Source organism: Labeo rohita, chromosome 5 (assembly GCF_022985175.1).
Source record: "Labeo rohita strain BAU-BD-2019 chromosome 5, IGBB_LRoh.1.0, whole genome shotgun sequence".
NCBI classification, from domain to species: domain Eukaryota; kingdom Metazoa; phylum Chordata; class Actinopteri; order Cypriniformes; family Cyprinidae; genus Labeo; species Labeo rohita.
This window is the reverse complement of record NC_066873.1, coordinates 39,302,286-39,315,255: the sequence shown is the minus strand read 5'-3', so window position 1 is coordinate 39,315,255 and position 12,970 is coordinate 39,302,286. Positions and strand designations below refer to the sequence as shown.

The following is a 12,970-nucleotide window of genomic DNA, read 5'->3' as shown; positions in this document are numbered from 1 at the left end:
CAGTAATATGCATAGCGCCACCAGGTAGCAGCAGGAAGTTTAGGACATATGACTTTGAGATATTCTTGCTATATTGACCACTTTAAATGCATATTGCCCACTGTTCACTGTTTTCCTAAAGCCACCAGGTGGTGGTGAGCCCGGGGTGCAAGGGCCCTTTCAACGTTTCAATTGCTTAAGTGCATTTGGTAATTTCTTTTAGCAGTAACCTGTGAATATGACCATTAAAAGATTCTAGATAAGAATGAGGAATTTGAAATGTTATGTATTACCTTTGCTGTTGTAAAAACTCGGGAATAAAAACTTCTTAGCACATCATTAACATGATAGGTTCTTGGCATGAATAGACTATGTTGTTTTTGGAAAGCTACGGTAAAGCGGAGTGGCGAAAGTTATCGTTGTGCCAAGTTGTGCTTTTTTAAAAATGAAACTGAGCTGTGCATATATGCGTGGAAGGCTGGGAATATTAAGCAAATAAAAATAGCTTTTCATTTAGCAGTTGATCCCAGGCCAGTGTCAAATTGTAATTGCACATTTCCCCTTTAGTCTCTTTACAATAGTGATGCTCTAGGCCGTTGTTGTAGGTGCTTCACGGAAAGGCACACACCCTTGAATCTGTGCCAAGATATCTGATATCAAAAGCTGCTCAAACAATTTATTATTAAGATAATGACATGTTCGGATTACTTTAAACACGCTTTTGTTGAACGGGAATGTTTGGGAAGGTCTAGATTAGGATATAACTAGTATATAGCTGAATGAAGTGGAGTCCAAAAGTCTGGGTCATATTTAAAAATATGCATAATGTTTTGGCATGTGCAAGCATATTACTTATTGTAGATCAAATTATGTCTAGATAGATATACAGATAATTCAATATGTGACCCTGGACCCAAAATCAGTCATAAGTAGCATGGGTATATTTCTAGCAATAGCCAACAATACATTGTATGGGTCAAAATTATTATTTATTTTTTTTATGCCAAATATCATTAAGATATTACGTCAAGATCATGTTTCATGAAAATATTTTGTAAAATTCCTGCCGTAAATATAAAAACTTAATTCTTGATTAGTAATATGCACTGCTTAGAAATTCATTTGGACAACTTTAACTTTTTTGGATTTTCTCAATATTTTGAGAAAAGATTCCAGATTTCCAGATCCCAGCCATATATTATCCTAACAAACCATACATCAATGCAAGCTTATTTATTTAGCTTTCAGATTATGTATAAATCTCTTTTTTTTTTTTTTCCAAAAAAAAAAAACCTTACATACTCAGAAATTGCAAATGATTTCAGTTTACTCAAATTGCTAAGCTGATGATATCATTTTTAATGTAAAAAAGTAAAAAAAAAAAAAAAATCAGATCAAATCAGATAAAATAATTTTGATAGTTTCTTTAGAGTTAACGAAACTTGTGAGCATCAAACCATTATGCAACTCTGTAAAAAAAAAAACTAAATATTTATCTTAGAGTTCAGGTTAATTCATATGTGTCCGACTGTTTATGTGCTTTGAAATTAATGATCAGGTCATGCACTCCTGCGGACAATTCTACGGGAATAGAGGGGAGTAAAAGCGACATGCACTTTTGCAGACAATTCTACGGGAATAGAGGGGAGAAAAGGCGACAAAGAATGTGGGAATGATAAATAGAAGTGAAACTGATTCTTTTACGAGATGGGGGTGGAGCAAGTACGGTAAATCCTTGTGTGAAAGTGAAAGTTTCCTCAATTTTTGTGTATAAATACCTGCACCTGATACCTGCACATCACACCTGTGCACAACTGTCTGATGATCTTTTGGAGACCAAACACAAAGACAAGAATGCAGACCGCAACAGTAATTCTCCTGATCATTGCTGCAGTCCTCTGGGGCAACACAGAAGGTAAGAAACATTACAGCACCTACTCTCATGGCACACATCGTGCAGCTTCTCAGAAGCATCCTGCAGAATTCTAAACTGAAACTTCTTTGAATTAACATCTGGCTGCAGCTCAGGGTTAATAAACAGAGAAAGAACCATTCTTGGCTGTCTTCTGTGCTAGTTGTAGTAACTGTGGGAGCAAGTTCCCGTAAATCCAGAAGTGCTCAGCAACAAGCCAAGTTTTGTTCTTGCATGGGGTCAAATACATATAGAGTAGAGGGGCTTCCCATGAAAAGCGTTGCTAATCCCATCCTTTCGTTCTCAGCTTTTTCAGACGAAGCTGTGGACTGCTGTCTGACCACTAAAGACACTCGCATTCCGATGCAGATAGTTGCATCCTACTTTCACCAAACCACAGAGAGTGGTTGTGCTATTGCAGCTACTGTGTAAGTATCCGTTTATTGATGGTTCCATTTAGAACCTTCAACATCCATGGAACTTCAAAAGGTTCTTTATATTGGAAGGTTCTACTAAAAATAGTTCTCTATGAAAACCCCCTTTTGGAAGCTTCCGTTTTAAGAGTTTTGACTTCTTAACTAGGGTTATATTAATGCATGTTCCTTCTTTCTGTTCCCATAGATTCATCACCAAAAAGGACAAAAAACTGTGCGCTCCACCAGAGAAGAATACCTGGATTACTAAGATCATCACTCACTTAGACAAGAAGAAAAAAACTCCCCAGTAGTAACACAGGTACAGAAAACTTCCCTCTTCAAGCTCTTGCTTCTGCTCTCATAGTTCTGTGACATCTCACAGACAATCAGACACTTAGCAGAAGTTGAGCACTTCAACCTTTTTCTGGCTCCTAATAACAAAAACCTAATCTGGGTTCGTTTTCCTGTTTCACAGATGGGAGGTGAACATGGTGGCCCTGCACTGAGCAACACTGGACAGACAGGAAGTGACTACACTTAATTATTAACTGCCACAGTGATTTTTTTAAAAAGACATTTACAAAGCGTTTCGGAAATCATGTGAGGAATGCATGGTGGTCCAACTTTGTAAATGATTTAAGGCGAATATGCTATTTTTTTATATCTGACTGTGTTGTTATACTGTAGCAATTATGAGTGCGATACATTTGCATGAATTATCCTGTAAGCTGTGTCTGTATTTTTAGGACTGCTATTAATGTATGTAGCATGCTTTCTGTGACTGGATTTTTTTTTAAAGAATGATTTGTAAATAAATATTTTTTTTTTACTTAAATCTTCTGTGCGCTGCAATTATTTCATTTAAAGCATGTTCTCATGCTCACCAGGGCTGCATTTATTTTATTTAAAAAAATACAGTAAAACTATAATATTATGAAGTATTTTGTACTGTTTAAAATAAGCATTTTATTTGTGAATATATTTTAAAATATAATTTATTTAAATGATGCAAAGCTGAATTTTCAGCATCATTACTTCAGTCTTCACTATCACATGATTATTCAGAAATCATTCTCATATGCTGATTTACATCTCAAGAAACATTTTTTATTACTATCAATGTTGAAAACAGTTGTGCTGCTTAATGTTTCTTAGAAACCGTGAACCATTTTTGCGAGGATTCTTTGAAACTTAAAAGAACAGCATTTATTTGAAATAAAAATTCTTTGTAACATCACTTTTGATTAATTTAATTCATGATTGCTACAAAACAGTATACATTTCTTGGTAACACTTTACAAAAAGATTCATTAATGAACTAAGAATGAACAATACATATATTAATCTTAGTTCATGTTAATTTCAGCTTTTACTTATGCATTATTAAAATCACAAGTTGTGTTTGTTAACATTAATTAATGCACTGTGAACTAACATGAACAAACAATGTACAACTTTTTATCATGACACCTTATTGTAAAGTATTACCAATTTCTTAAAAAAAAAATCTTACTGACTCCAAAATTTTAAATGATAGTGCATGAAATGGCAGGAACTGTATCTCATTTGAAATTTAGTAGACGCCTAAAATTGCCTAATGATATTGGATGTTCATGCACAAGATTGCTTTTACCCTCAGGTGTTTGTGATGTCAAACACTTGAGATAGAGCGATGATGTTTCTTGATAGGCAGCACGTATGAAAAGAATGTGTGCAACCTGAATTTGCAGGGACTTTCCTGTGTTATTCAAATACACAATGGCAGTGCTGAATAGAAAGGCATTTTTACACCCATAATACTTTTTAGATTTGCCCTGCATTTCTAAGTGCAACACATTTAAGAATTTAATTGAATAACCGTCTGATTACAACTTTTAATATTCAGACATTTGAGCCAATCTATCATTAAAGGCATCAAACAGAACATATAAAGTTCTGTTTTGAATTCAAACCTGTACAGTAAATGAAATAGAATTTACAGTGCTTTCCAATCACACACACACAGCAATAATAATTAACTGTGACGCTGAGTAAACATTAACAGTAATTATGCAACTTTTTTTAACCCAGTGGAATTCCCAGCTTTTGTTGACAAGGATCAGTCGACCAAACGCCTGTCAGGTTTATCTGAACTGCTTCTTCCGTCAAATCGAAACATTTGCCAGTCTGGTGGCCTCTGAGCGATAAAGTATGTGAAAGTTTCTATGTGGGTTTAAGCGAAGAAGAGAAAAACAGAGTGGGGAACAGATACAGAGAATGAGATGCATTGTGCCTTAAATTTGGCCCTGCTTCAAAAGCTTTTGTCCAGGTCACAACCTCTCTTTCAATCTCTGCTGCTTTGACATTTGTTTTTTACAGGATGGGGAGGGACTTTTGATAGACATTGGAGTAAGACTGAAACTTAAGATTGTCCTATAAAGCAGGGGTGGATGGAGCAGTGAGAGGAGTGTGTCAGGGAAGAGACAAAGATCTTTCAGCTGCTTCAGCAGGACAGACGCCACACTTGTTCAACTATCTCTAGCAGCGGTTGCCATGGCTTCAACCCTCAGATCTGCACTGAGTGTGATTCTGTGTGCGCTGGCGCTCATTCTGTGCAGCTGTCCGGCAGGTAAGTTATGTTTTCTTCCTTCATCTGTTTTATGTGATTCAGGGTGGATGTGATTTATTTGTTCATCTATTATATATCAGAGGAAAAAACATCAGTTTTTCAGATGAACTAATATCTAATCAACTATTAAGACTCAAACTGTGAGTCATACCAACAGTGATCAGTCAGTTTATTTATAATTTTGTAATAATTTTTGTGTGTGCGTATATTATATATATTATTATAAATCATATTATTTTATGACATATACTCTATGTTTTATTTATATATAAAATATAAATATATTTATATATTATATATAATATTAATGTAACTTTAAATTAATGTAACTGAATATAATAATAATGATATAAATTTTATTAATAATACATTTGAAAAAGTCTAGCACTACCCAAATTTTGAAGTTGAAGTATATTTAATTTTGTGTGTGTGTATCTATAAATTAGATGTATAATATAAGTAATATGATCATATATTATATTATTTTATGACATGTACATTATGTATATATTATTATATATTATACATTATATATATTAAACATTTAAACATTTTAATATTAAAAAAATGTAAATGTTACATATTAAATATATAACATTAAGAAAATTAATGTAATTTTATATAACGATTGATTATTAATAAATATGTATTTATATACTCCCCAAATTTTGAAGTTGAAGTATATATAATTATGTGTCTGTGTATCTATATATTAGATATAGTATGTGTATTATGATCATAAATTATATTCTTTTATGACATGTACATTACAGATTTTTATATATTATAAATGTAAATATATTTAATATATTTATATATTAAATATATTAAGCAATTTAATACAATTTAATATAATAATTGATTATTAATAAATATTTATTTATATATATATATATTTATAAAAAGAAACATTATATATTAAATTACAATTAAATATATATATATATATATTTCATTTTGTAAATATATACATTTAAAACTTTAAATATATTATTAAATACAGAACCTTAAGCAAATTAATACCATAATATTAATTCATATATATATATATATATATAATTAGCATATCTTAAACCACAGTAAAACATTTATCTGCTATGACAGTAAGCGTTTTTTTTTTTGTAGTTAGTTATTACTCCCACTTCATTCCAGCTGTCAGATGTACATATGTTTCAGTTTACTGTCGTGTACAGTATAACTGTCGTGTACAGTATAGTGAATTATGCACAATAACTGTTTTATGCCAAGACATTTTTTAAAACTCTAGAGGCAGAAACAGGTGGTGTTAAATAATCATTTTCCTGTATTTCAATCTCTGGTCTCTCATAATTTTTTTCTTAAATTTCTCTCTTGTCTTTCTCAGAGGCTCAGCAAGACTTGGCATTGGACTGTTGCCTGACGGTTAGCCATAAAATCATCCCTAAACAAATCGTCCTCACTTACCGGAAGCAGTTTAAAGTTGACGGCTGCCCCCGAGATGCTGTTGTGTAAGTATATTCTTCAAAGGAAAACATTGCATTGGGTCATGTGTGGGAGCCTGGGAGAAAATGAAACTATGTATGATCACATTTCCAAACAACGCAGATGTGAAAGAGCACATTTAATAGGAAATGCCATTGCATTTAACATACAATGCTCAAATTGTCTACTGTTCTAGTCAAATAATGTGCAAAATTCAATTGCCTTTCAGATTCCAGACCAGGAAAAGTTTGTACCTTTGTGCCCCGCCTGCAGAGGAGGAGCTTTGGGTTAAAGACTTGATCAAGTTTCTGGACATAAGGCTCAGGAAGTGCAGAGAAACCAAATTTCAAGTAAGTTACTCACCACAGATTTAGCATAGCTAAACAGCCCAGTTGTGTTTCCTCAGTCATCATTTGTAGTATCTGATGACATAAAGCTGGTTGCGCAATGGTACGTCATTGTTATTGCACAAGCCCTGGAGCAGGTCACTTTCTTCTTTCTGGTTTTCATCTGACTCATGACATTGTTTATACATAGTAGATCACGATTTGGATGTTACATTCTTACTCATTCAAAACCACAAACTATTCAACTGCGAAACCACAGGTCAAAACTTCCTCCTACGGCAAAGCATTAACCCGACCACCAACAATAAGGGCTCACTTAGACTGTGGGGCTTGTTGGATGTATAATGAAGCATGTAAAGTTTGACAGTCAAGTAAAAGCGTAACATGTCTTTATAAGCAGGCTTTAACTAATGGTTTTGTCTTTGTTCTTTTATTTCAGGAGAAACGCTGTCAAGGCCTGAGGAATTTGTCTTTTTGAGTGAACACGTACACATACATATACATTAAATGGCAGCTGATGTAGTTGTTGTGACTTCGTTGTGAGCTCAATTCTCCTAACAGTTCCTATAATACATTTACTGTGGATTTTTCATCTTTCAGCATTTTTAGCCTAAATTAATCAAAACATGCCAAGTTGTCTGATTATCACATAGTTGCTGTTGTGTGAACATATATATTTTTCTATTTTTTGTTTTATTTTAATACAATCATGCATTGCTGCATTTTTTAGAGTGAATAAATTGGTTGACAAAAACACAAATATTGGTGGGACTGTATTCTTCCTGACTTCATAGACATGATAAATGCATAAAGACATGATAATGTGTATATTTAAAATTGATCTGACACACATAAACACACATTCATCTAAATAGGAAATTACAATTAACTGCACTGTAACTTTATGTCTCTTTATGAATCATTTTTCATTTGTACCCAGATCAGGGTCAGAAATTAACATTTTTTACATTTGTGAGGGCAACCTTATTATTATTATAAAATTCATATGTTGTCTTTAATGTCAAATACTTACATTTACCCAATTACTTTAATCAATATTTTAAATTGTTGTATATAACAATGGACTGTTTAAAACTGTCTAAATTGTACATGTAAAAAAGAAGCTCATAGGGATGCAATATCATTTATTATTGTAGATTATTGCTCTTTATATTTTAATAATGATTATTAATATCGATATAAAAATTTATTTATATATTTATTTATAATGCATTTATTTTATAAAAAAAATACAGTAAAACTAATATTATGAAGTATTTTTAACTGATTAAAATAAGCATTTTTCTTTGTGAATATATATGAGAAAGTATGTGAGAGTTTCTGTGTGGCTTTAAGCAGAGAAGAGAAAAACAGAGTGGGGAACAGATACAGAGAATGAGATGCATTGTGCCTTAAATTTGGCCCTGCTTCAAAAGCTTTTGTCCAGGTCACAACCTCTCTTTCAGTCTCTGCTGCTTTGACATTTGTTTTTTACAGCATGGGGAGGGACTACGATAGACATTGGAGTACGATTGAAACTTAAGACTGTCCTATAAAGCAGGGGTGCGATGGAGCAGTGAGAGGAGTGTGTCAGGGAAGAGACGAAGAACGTCCAGCTGCTTCAGCAGGACAGACGCCACACTTGTTCCACTATCTCTCGTAGCGTTTGCCATGGCTTCAGCCCTCAAATCTGTGCTGATTGTGATTCTGTGTGCGCTGCCGCTCATTCTCTGCCGCTGTCCGGCAGGTAAGTTATGTTTTCTTCCTTCATCTGTTTTATGTGATTCAGGGTGGATATGATTTATTTGTTCATTTATTTTTCATTTATGTAGTTTATTTTTTCTGATCTGTTATATATGATATCAGATCACACAACTCAACAATTCTTGTTTAGTAATCAGAGGAAAAACACATACATTTTTCAGATGAACTAATATCTAATCAACTATTAAGACTCAAACTGTGAGTCATGCCAACAGTGATCAGTCAGTTTATTTATAATTTTATGATATATTAGGTATATATTATATATTATTATAAATCATATTATTTTCTGACATACACTCTGTATTACTTATATATAAAAATGTAAATATATTTATATATTATATATAATATTAAGCAAATTAATGTAATTTAATATAATAATAATGATAGAAATGTTATTAGTAATACATTTGAAAAAGTCTAGCACTACCCACATTCTGAAGTTGAAGTATATTTAATTTTGTGTGTGTATCTATAAATTAAATGTATAATATATATAATATGATCATAAATTATATTATTTTATGACATGTACATAACATATTTTAATGTATGTAAATATATTTAATATATTTATATATTAAATATAATATTAAGCAATTTAATTTAATATCATAATTGATTATTAAGAAATATATATTTATAAAATAAAAAAATTATACATACAATTTTATATATATATAATTTTTCATTTTATAAATATATACATTATATCCATGAAAAGCGTTGCTAATGCCATCCTTTCAGACGAAGCTGTGGACTGATGCCTGAGCACTAAAGACACTCGCATTCCGATGCAGATTGTTGCATCCTACTTTCACCAAACCACAGAGTGTGGTTGTGCTATTGCAGCTACTGTGTAAGTATCCAATTATTGATGGTTCCATTTAGAACCTTTAACATCCATGGAACTTCAAAAGGTTCTTTATATTGAAAGGTTCTACTAAAAATAGTTCTCTATGAAAACCCCCTTTTGGAAGCTTCCGTTTTAAGAGTTTTGACTTCTTAACTAGGGTTATATTAATGCATGTTCCTTCTTTCTGTTCCCATAGATTCATCACCAAAAAGGACAAGAAACTGTGCGCTCCACCAGAGAAGAATACCTGGATTACTAAGATCATCACTCACTTAGACAAGAAGAAAAAAACTTGCCAGTAGAAACACAGGTACAGAAAACTTCCCTCTTCGAGCTCTTGCTTCTGCTCTCATAGTTCTGTGACATCTCACAGACAATCAGACACTTAGCAGAAGTTGCGCAGTTTAACCTTTTTCTGGCTCCTAATAACAAAAACCTAATCTGGTTTCAATTTCCTGTTTCACAGATGGGAGGTGAACATGGTGGCCCTGCACTGAGCAACACTGGACAGACAGGAAGTGACTACACTTAATCATTAACTGCCACAGTGATTTTTTAAAAAGATATATACAAAGCATTTCAGAAATCATGTGAGGAATGCATGGTGGTCCAACTTTGTAAATGATTTAAGGCGAATATGCTATTTTTTTAGATCTGAATGTATTGTTTTACTGTAGCAATTATGAGTGCGATACATTTGCATGAATTATCCTATAAGCTGTGTCTGTATTTTAGGACTGCTATTAATGTATGTAGCATGCTTTCTGTGACTGGATTTTTTTAAAAGAATGATTTGTAAATAATTTTTTTACTTAAATCTTCTGTGTGCTGCAATTATTTCATTTAAAGCATGAAAAATTATGAATGTTTACAGTAATATGCCTTATTCAAAAAAATTATTTTGAAAAAAAAATATTCTGTCCAGAAGCTTCTCATGCTCACCAGGGCTGCATTTATTTTATTTTAAAAATACAATAAAACTATAATATTATGAAGTATTTTTTACTGTTTAAAAGAAGCATTTTAATTGTGAATATATTTTAAAATATCATTAATTTATATGATGCAAAGCTGAATTTTCAGCATCATTACTTCAGTCTTCACTGTCACATGATTATTCAGAAATCAAGAAACATTTTTTATTACTATCAATGTTGAAAACAGTTGTGCTGCTTAATGTTTCTTAGAAACCGTGAAGCATTTTTGCGAGTACGACTTTAAAGACTTTTTATCAAGAAAATGTATCTCATTTTACATTTAGTAAACGCCTAAAATTGCCTAATGATACTGGACATTCATGCACAAGATTGCTCTTACCCCTCAGGTGTTTGTGATGTCAAACACTTGAGATAGAGCGATGATGTTTCTTGATAGGCAGCACGTATGAAAAGAATGTGTGCAACCTGAATTTGCAGGGACTTTCCTGTGTTATTCAAATACACAATGGCAGTGCTGAATAGAAAGGCATTTTTACACCCATAATACTTTTTAGATTTGCCCTGCATTTCTAAGTGCAACACATTTAAGAATTTCAACACGTATGAAAAGAAATTTAAATTTAAATATTAAAAATGTAAATGTTAAATGTTACATTTTGAATATATAACATTACATATATACATATAAAATTCTATAATTTTTAATTTTATGAATATATACATTACGTATATATTAACCATTAAAATTTTTTAATTTAAATATTCAAAATATAAATGTTAAATGTTACATATTGAATATACTTATACTAGCATTGGGCTGTTGCCTGAAGGTTAGCCATACAAGCATCCCTAAACAAGTCCTCCTCACTTACCGGAAGCAGTTTAAAGTCTACTGTTCTAGTCAAATAATGTGCAAAATTCAATTATCTTTCAGATTCCAGACCAGGAAAGGTTTGTACCTTTGTGCCCCACCTGCAGAAGAGGAGCTTTGGGTTAAAGACTTGATCAAGTTTCTGGACATAAGGCTCAAGAAGTGCAGAGAAACCAAATTTCATGTACATTACTCACCACAGATTTAGCATAGCTAAATAGCACAGTTGTGTTTCCTCAGTCATCATTTGTAGTATCTGATGACATAAAGCTGGTTGCGCAATGGTACGTCATTGTTATTGCACAAGCCCTGGAGCAGGTCACTTTCTTCTTTCTGGTTTTCATCTGACTCATGACATCATTTATATATAGTAGATCACGATTTGGATGTTGTATTCTTACTCATTCAAAACCACAAACTATTCAACTGCGAAACCACAGGTCAAAACTTCCTCCTACGGCAAAGCATTAACCCGACCACCAACAATAAGGGCTCACTTAGACTGTGGGGCTTGTTGGATGTATAATGAAGCATGTAAAGTTTGACAGTCAAGTAAAAGCGTAACATGTCTTTATAAGCAGGCTTTAACTAATGGTTTTGTCTTTGTTCTTTTATTTCAGGAGAAACGCTGTCAAGGCCTGAGGAATTTGTCTTTTTGAGTGAACACGTACACATACATATACATTAAATGGCAGCTGATGTAGTTGTTGTGACTTCGTTGTGAGCTCAATTCTCCTAACAGTTCCTATAATACATTTACTGTGGATTTTTCATCTTTCAGCATTTTTAGCCTAAATTAATCAAAACATGCCAAGTTGTCTGATTATCACATAGTTGCTGTTGTGTGAACATATATATTTTTCTATTTTTTGTTTTATTTTAATACAATCATGCATTGCTGCATTTTTTAGAGTGAATAAATTGTTTGACAAAAACACAAATATTGGTGGGACTGTATTCTTCCTGACTTCATAGACATGATAAATGCATAAAGACATGATAATGTGTATATTTAAAATTGATCTGACACGCATAAACACACATTCATCTAAATAGGAAATTACAGTTAACTGCACTGTAACTTTACGTCTCTTTATGAATCATTTTTCATTTTTGTGTACAATTTTGTACCCAGATCAGGGTCAGAAATTAACATTTTTTACATTTGTGAGGGCAACCTTATTATTATAAAATCCATATGTGACCCTGGATCACAAAACCAGGCATAAGGGTTCTGTGATCCAGGGTCTCATAAATCTCATATAAAGAGTATAAATATAAATCTATAAATCTCATATAAAGAAATTTATACATAATCCGAAAGCTGAATAAATAAGCTTTCCATTGATGTATGTTTTGTTAGGATAGGATAATATTTGGTCGAGATACAACTATTTGAAAACCTGGAATCTGAGGGTGCAAAAAATCTACATATTAAGAAAATCACTTTTGTCCACAAGTTGTCCAAATAACGTTCTTAACAATGTATATTACTAATAAAAAAATATATATATATCTTCATGGAACATGATCTTTACTTAATTTCCCAATGATTTTTGCCATAAAAGAAAAATATATAATTTTGTCCCATACAATGTATTTTTGCCTATTGCTACAAATATACCCCAGCAACTTAAGACTGTTTTTTTATGGTCCAGGGTCACATATGTTGTCTTTAATGTCAAATACTTACATTTACCCAATTACTTGAATCAATATTTTAAACTGTTGTATATAACAATAGATTGTTTCAAATTGTGTCTAAATTGTACATGTAAAAAACAGAAGCTCATAGGGATGCAATATCATTTATTA

At 32.2% G+C, this 12,970-nt stretch overlaps 3 protein-coding genes across 4 annotated transcripts; all 3 read left to right on the top strand.

Annotated features, from left to right (window-relative positions):
• Window positions 1–1,683: 1,683 nt before the first annotated feature.
• Window positions 1,684–9,910, top strand: ccl19a.2 (chemokine (C-C motif) ligand 19a, tandem duplicate 2). 2 transcript variants are annotated; one of them, XM_051111148.1, is made up of 4 exons: window positions 1,684–1,894; window positions 2,199–2,319; window positions 2,513–2,626; window positions 9,813–9,910. In XM_051111148.1, the coding sequence occupies exons 1-3, from the start codon at window positions 1,801–1,803 to the stop codon at window positions 2,616–2,618; spliced, it is 321 nt and encodes a 106-aa protein (XP_050967105.1). In that variant the 5' UTR covers window positions 1,684–1,800; the 3' UTR covers window positions 2,619–2,626; window positions 9,813–9,910. The 2 variants fall into 2 exon arrangements, with proteins under 2 accessions (XP_050967105.1, XP_050967104.1); XM_051111147.1 differs by lacking the exon at window positions 9,813–9,910 and adding an exon at window positions 2,783–3,128 and having other exon boundaries at window positions 1,685–1,894.
• On the top strand, window positions 4,505–7,483 carry ccl19a.1 (chemokine (C-C motif) ligand 19a, tandem duplicate 1). The gene is made up of 5 exons (XM_051111146.1): window positions 4,505–4,615; window positions 4,731–4,915; window positions 6,279–6,402; window positions 6,606–6,726; window positions 7,163–7,483. Exons 1-5 carry the CDS (start codon window positions 4,569–4,571, stop codon window positions 7,199–7,201), a joined length of 516 nt encoding a protein of 171 aa, XP_050967103.1. The 5' UTR covers window positions 4,505–4,568; the 3' UTR covers window positions 7,202–7,483.
• Window positions 8,395–9,960, top strand: LOC127165136 (C-C motif chemokine 19-like). The gene is given in 4 exon segments (XM_051109454.1): window positions 8,395–8,470; window positions 9,238–9,349; window positions 9,543–9,656; window positions 9,813–9,960. Coding segments are annotated over 3 exon segments (294 nt in total). The 3' UTR covers window positions 9,649–9,656; window positions 9,813–9,960.
• The last annotated feature ends 3,010 nt before the right edge of the window (window positions 9,961–12,970 follow it).

Excerpts from the sequence above, each read along its gene's own strand:
- ccl19a.2 (XM_051111148.1), top strand. The coding sequence starts at position 1,801 with ATGATCTTTTGGAGACCAAACACAAAGACAAGAATGCAGACCGCAACA. Across the intron at positions 1,895-2,198 it reads CCTCTGGGGCAACACAGAAG|CTTTTTCAGACGAAGCTGTG; the intron begins GTAAGAAACATT and ends TTTCGTTCTCAG. Across the intron at positions 2,320-2,512 it reads TGTGCTATTGCAGCTACTGT|ATTCATCACCAAAAAGGACA; the intron begins GTAAGTATCCGT and ends CTGTTCCCATAG.
- ccl19a.1 (XM_051111146.1), top strand. The coding sequence starts at position 4,569 with ATGCATTGTGCCTTAAATTTGGCCCTGCTTCAAAAGCTTTTGTCCAG. Across the intron at positions 4,616-4,730 it reads CTTCAAAAGCTTTTGTCCAG|GGGTGGATGGAGCAGTGAGA; the intron begins GTCACAACCTCT and ends CCTATAAAGCAG. Across the intron at positions 4,916-6,278 it reads TCTGTGCAGCTGTCCGGCAG|AGGCTCAGCAAGACTTGGCA; the intron begins GTAAGTTATGTT and ends TGTCTTTCTCAG.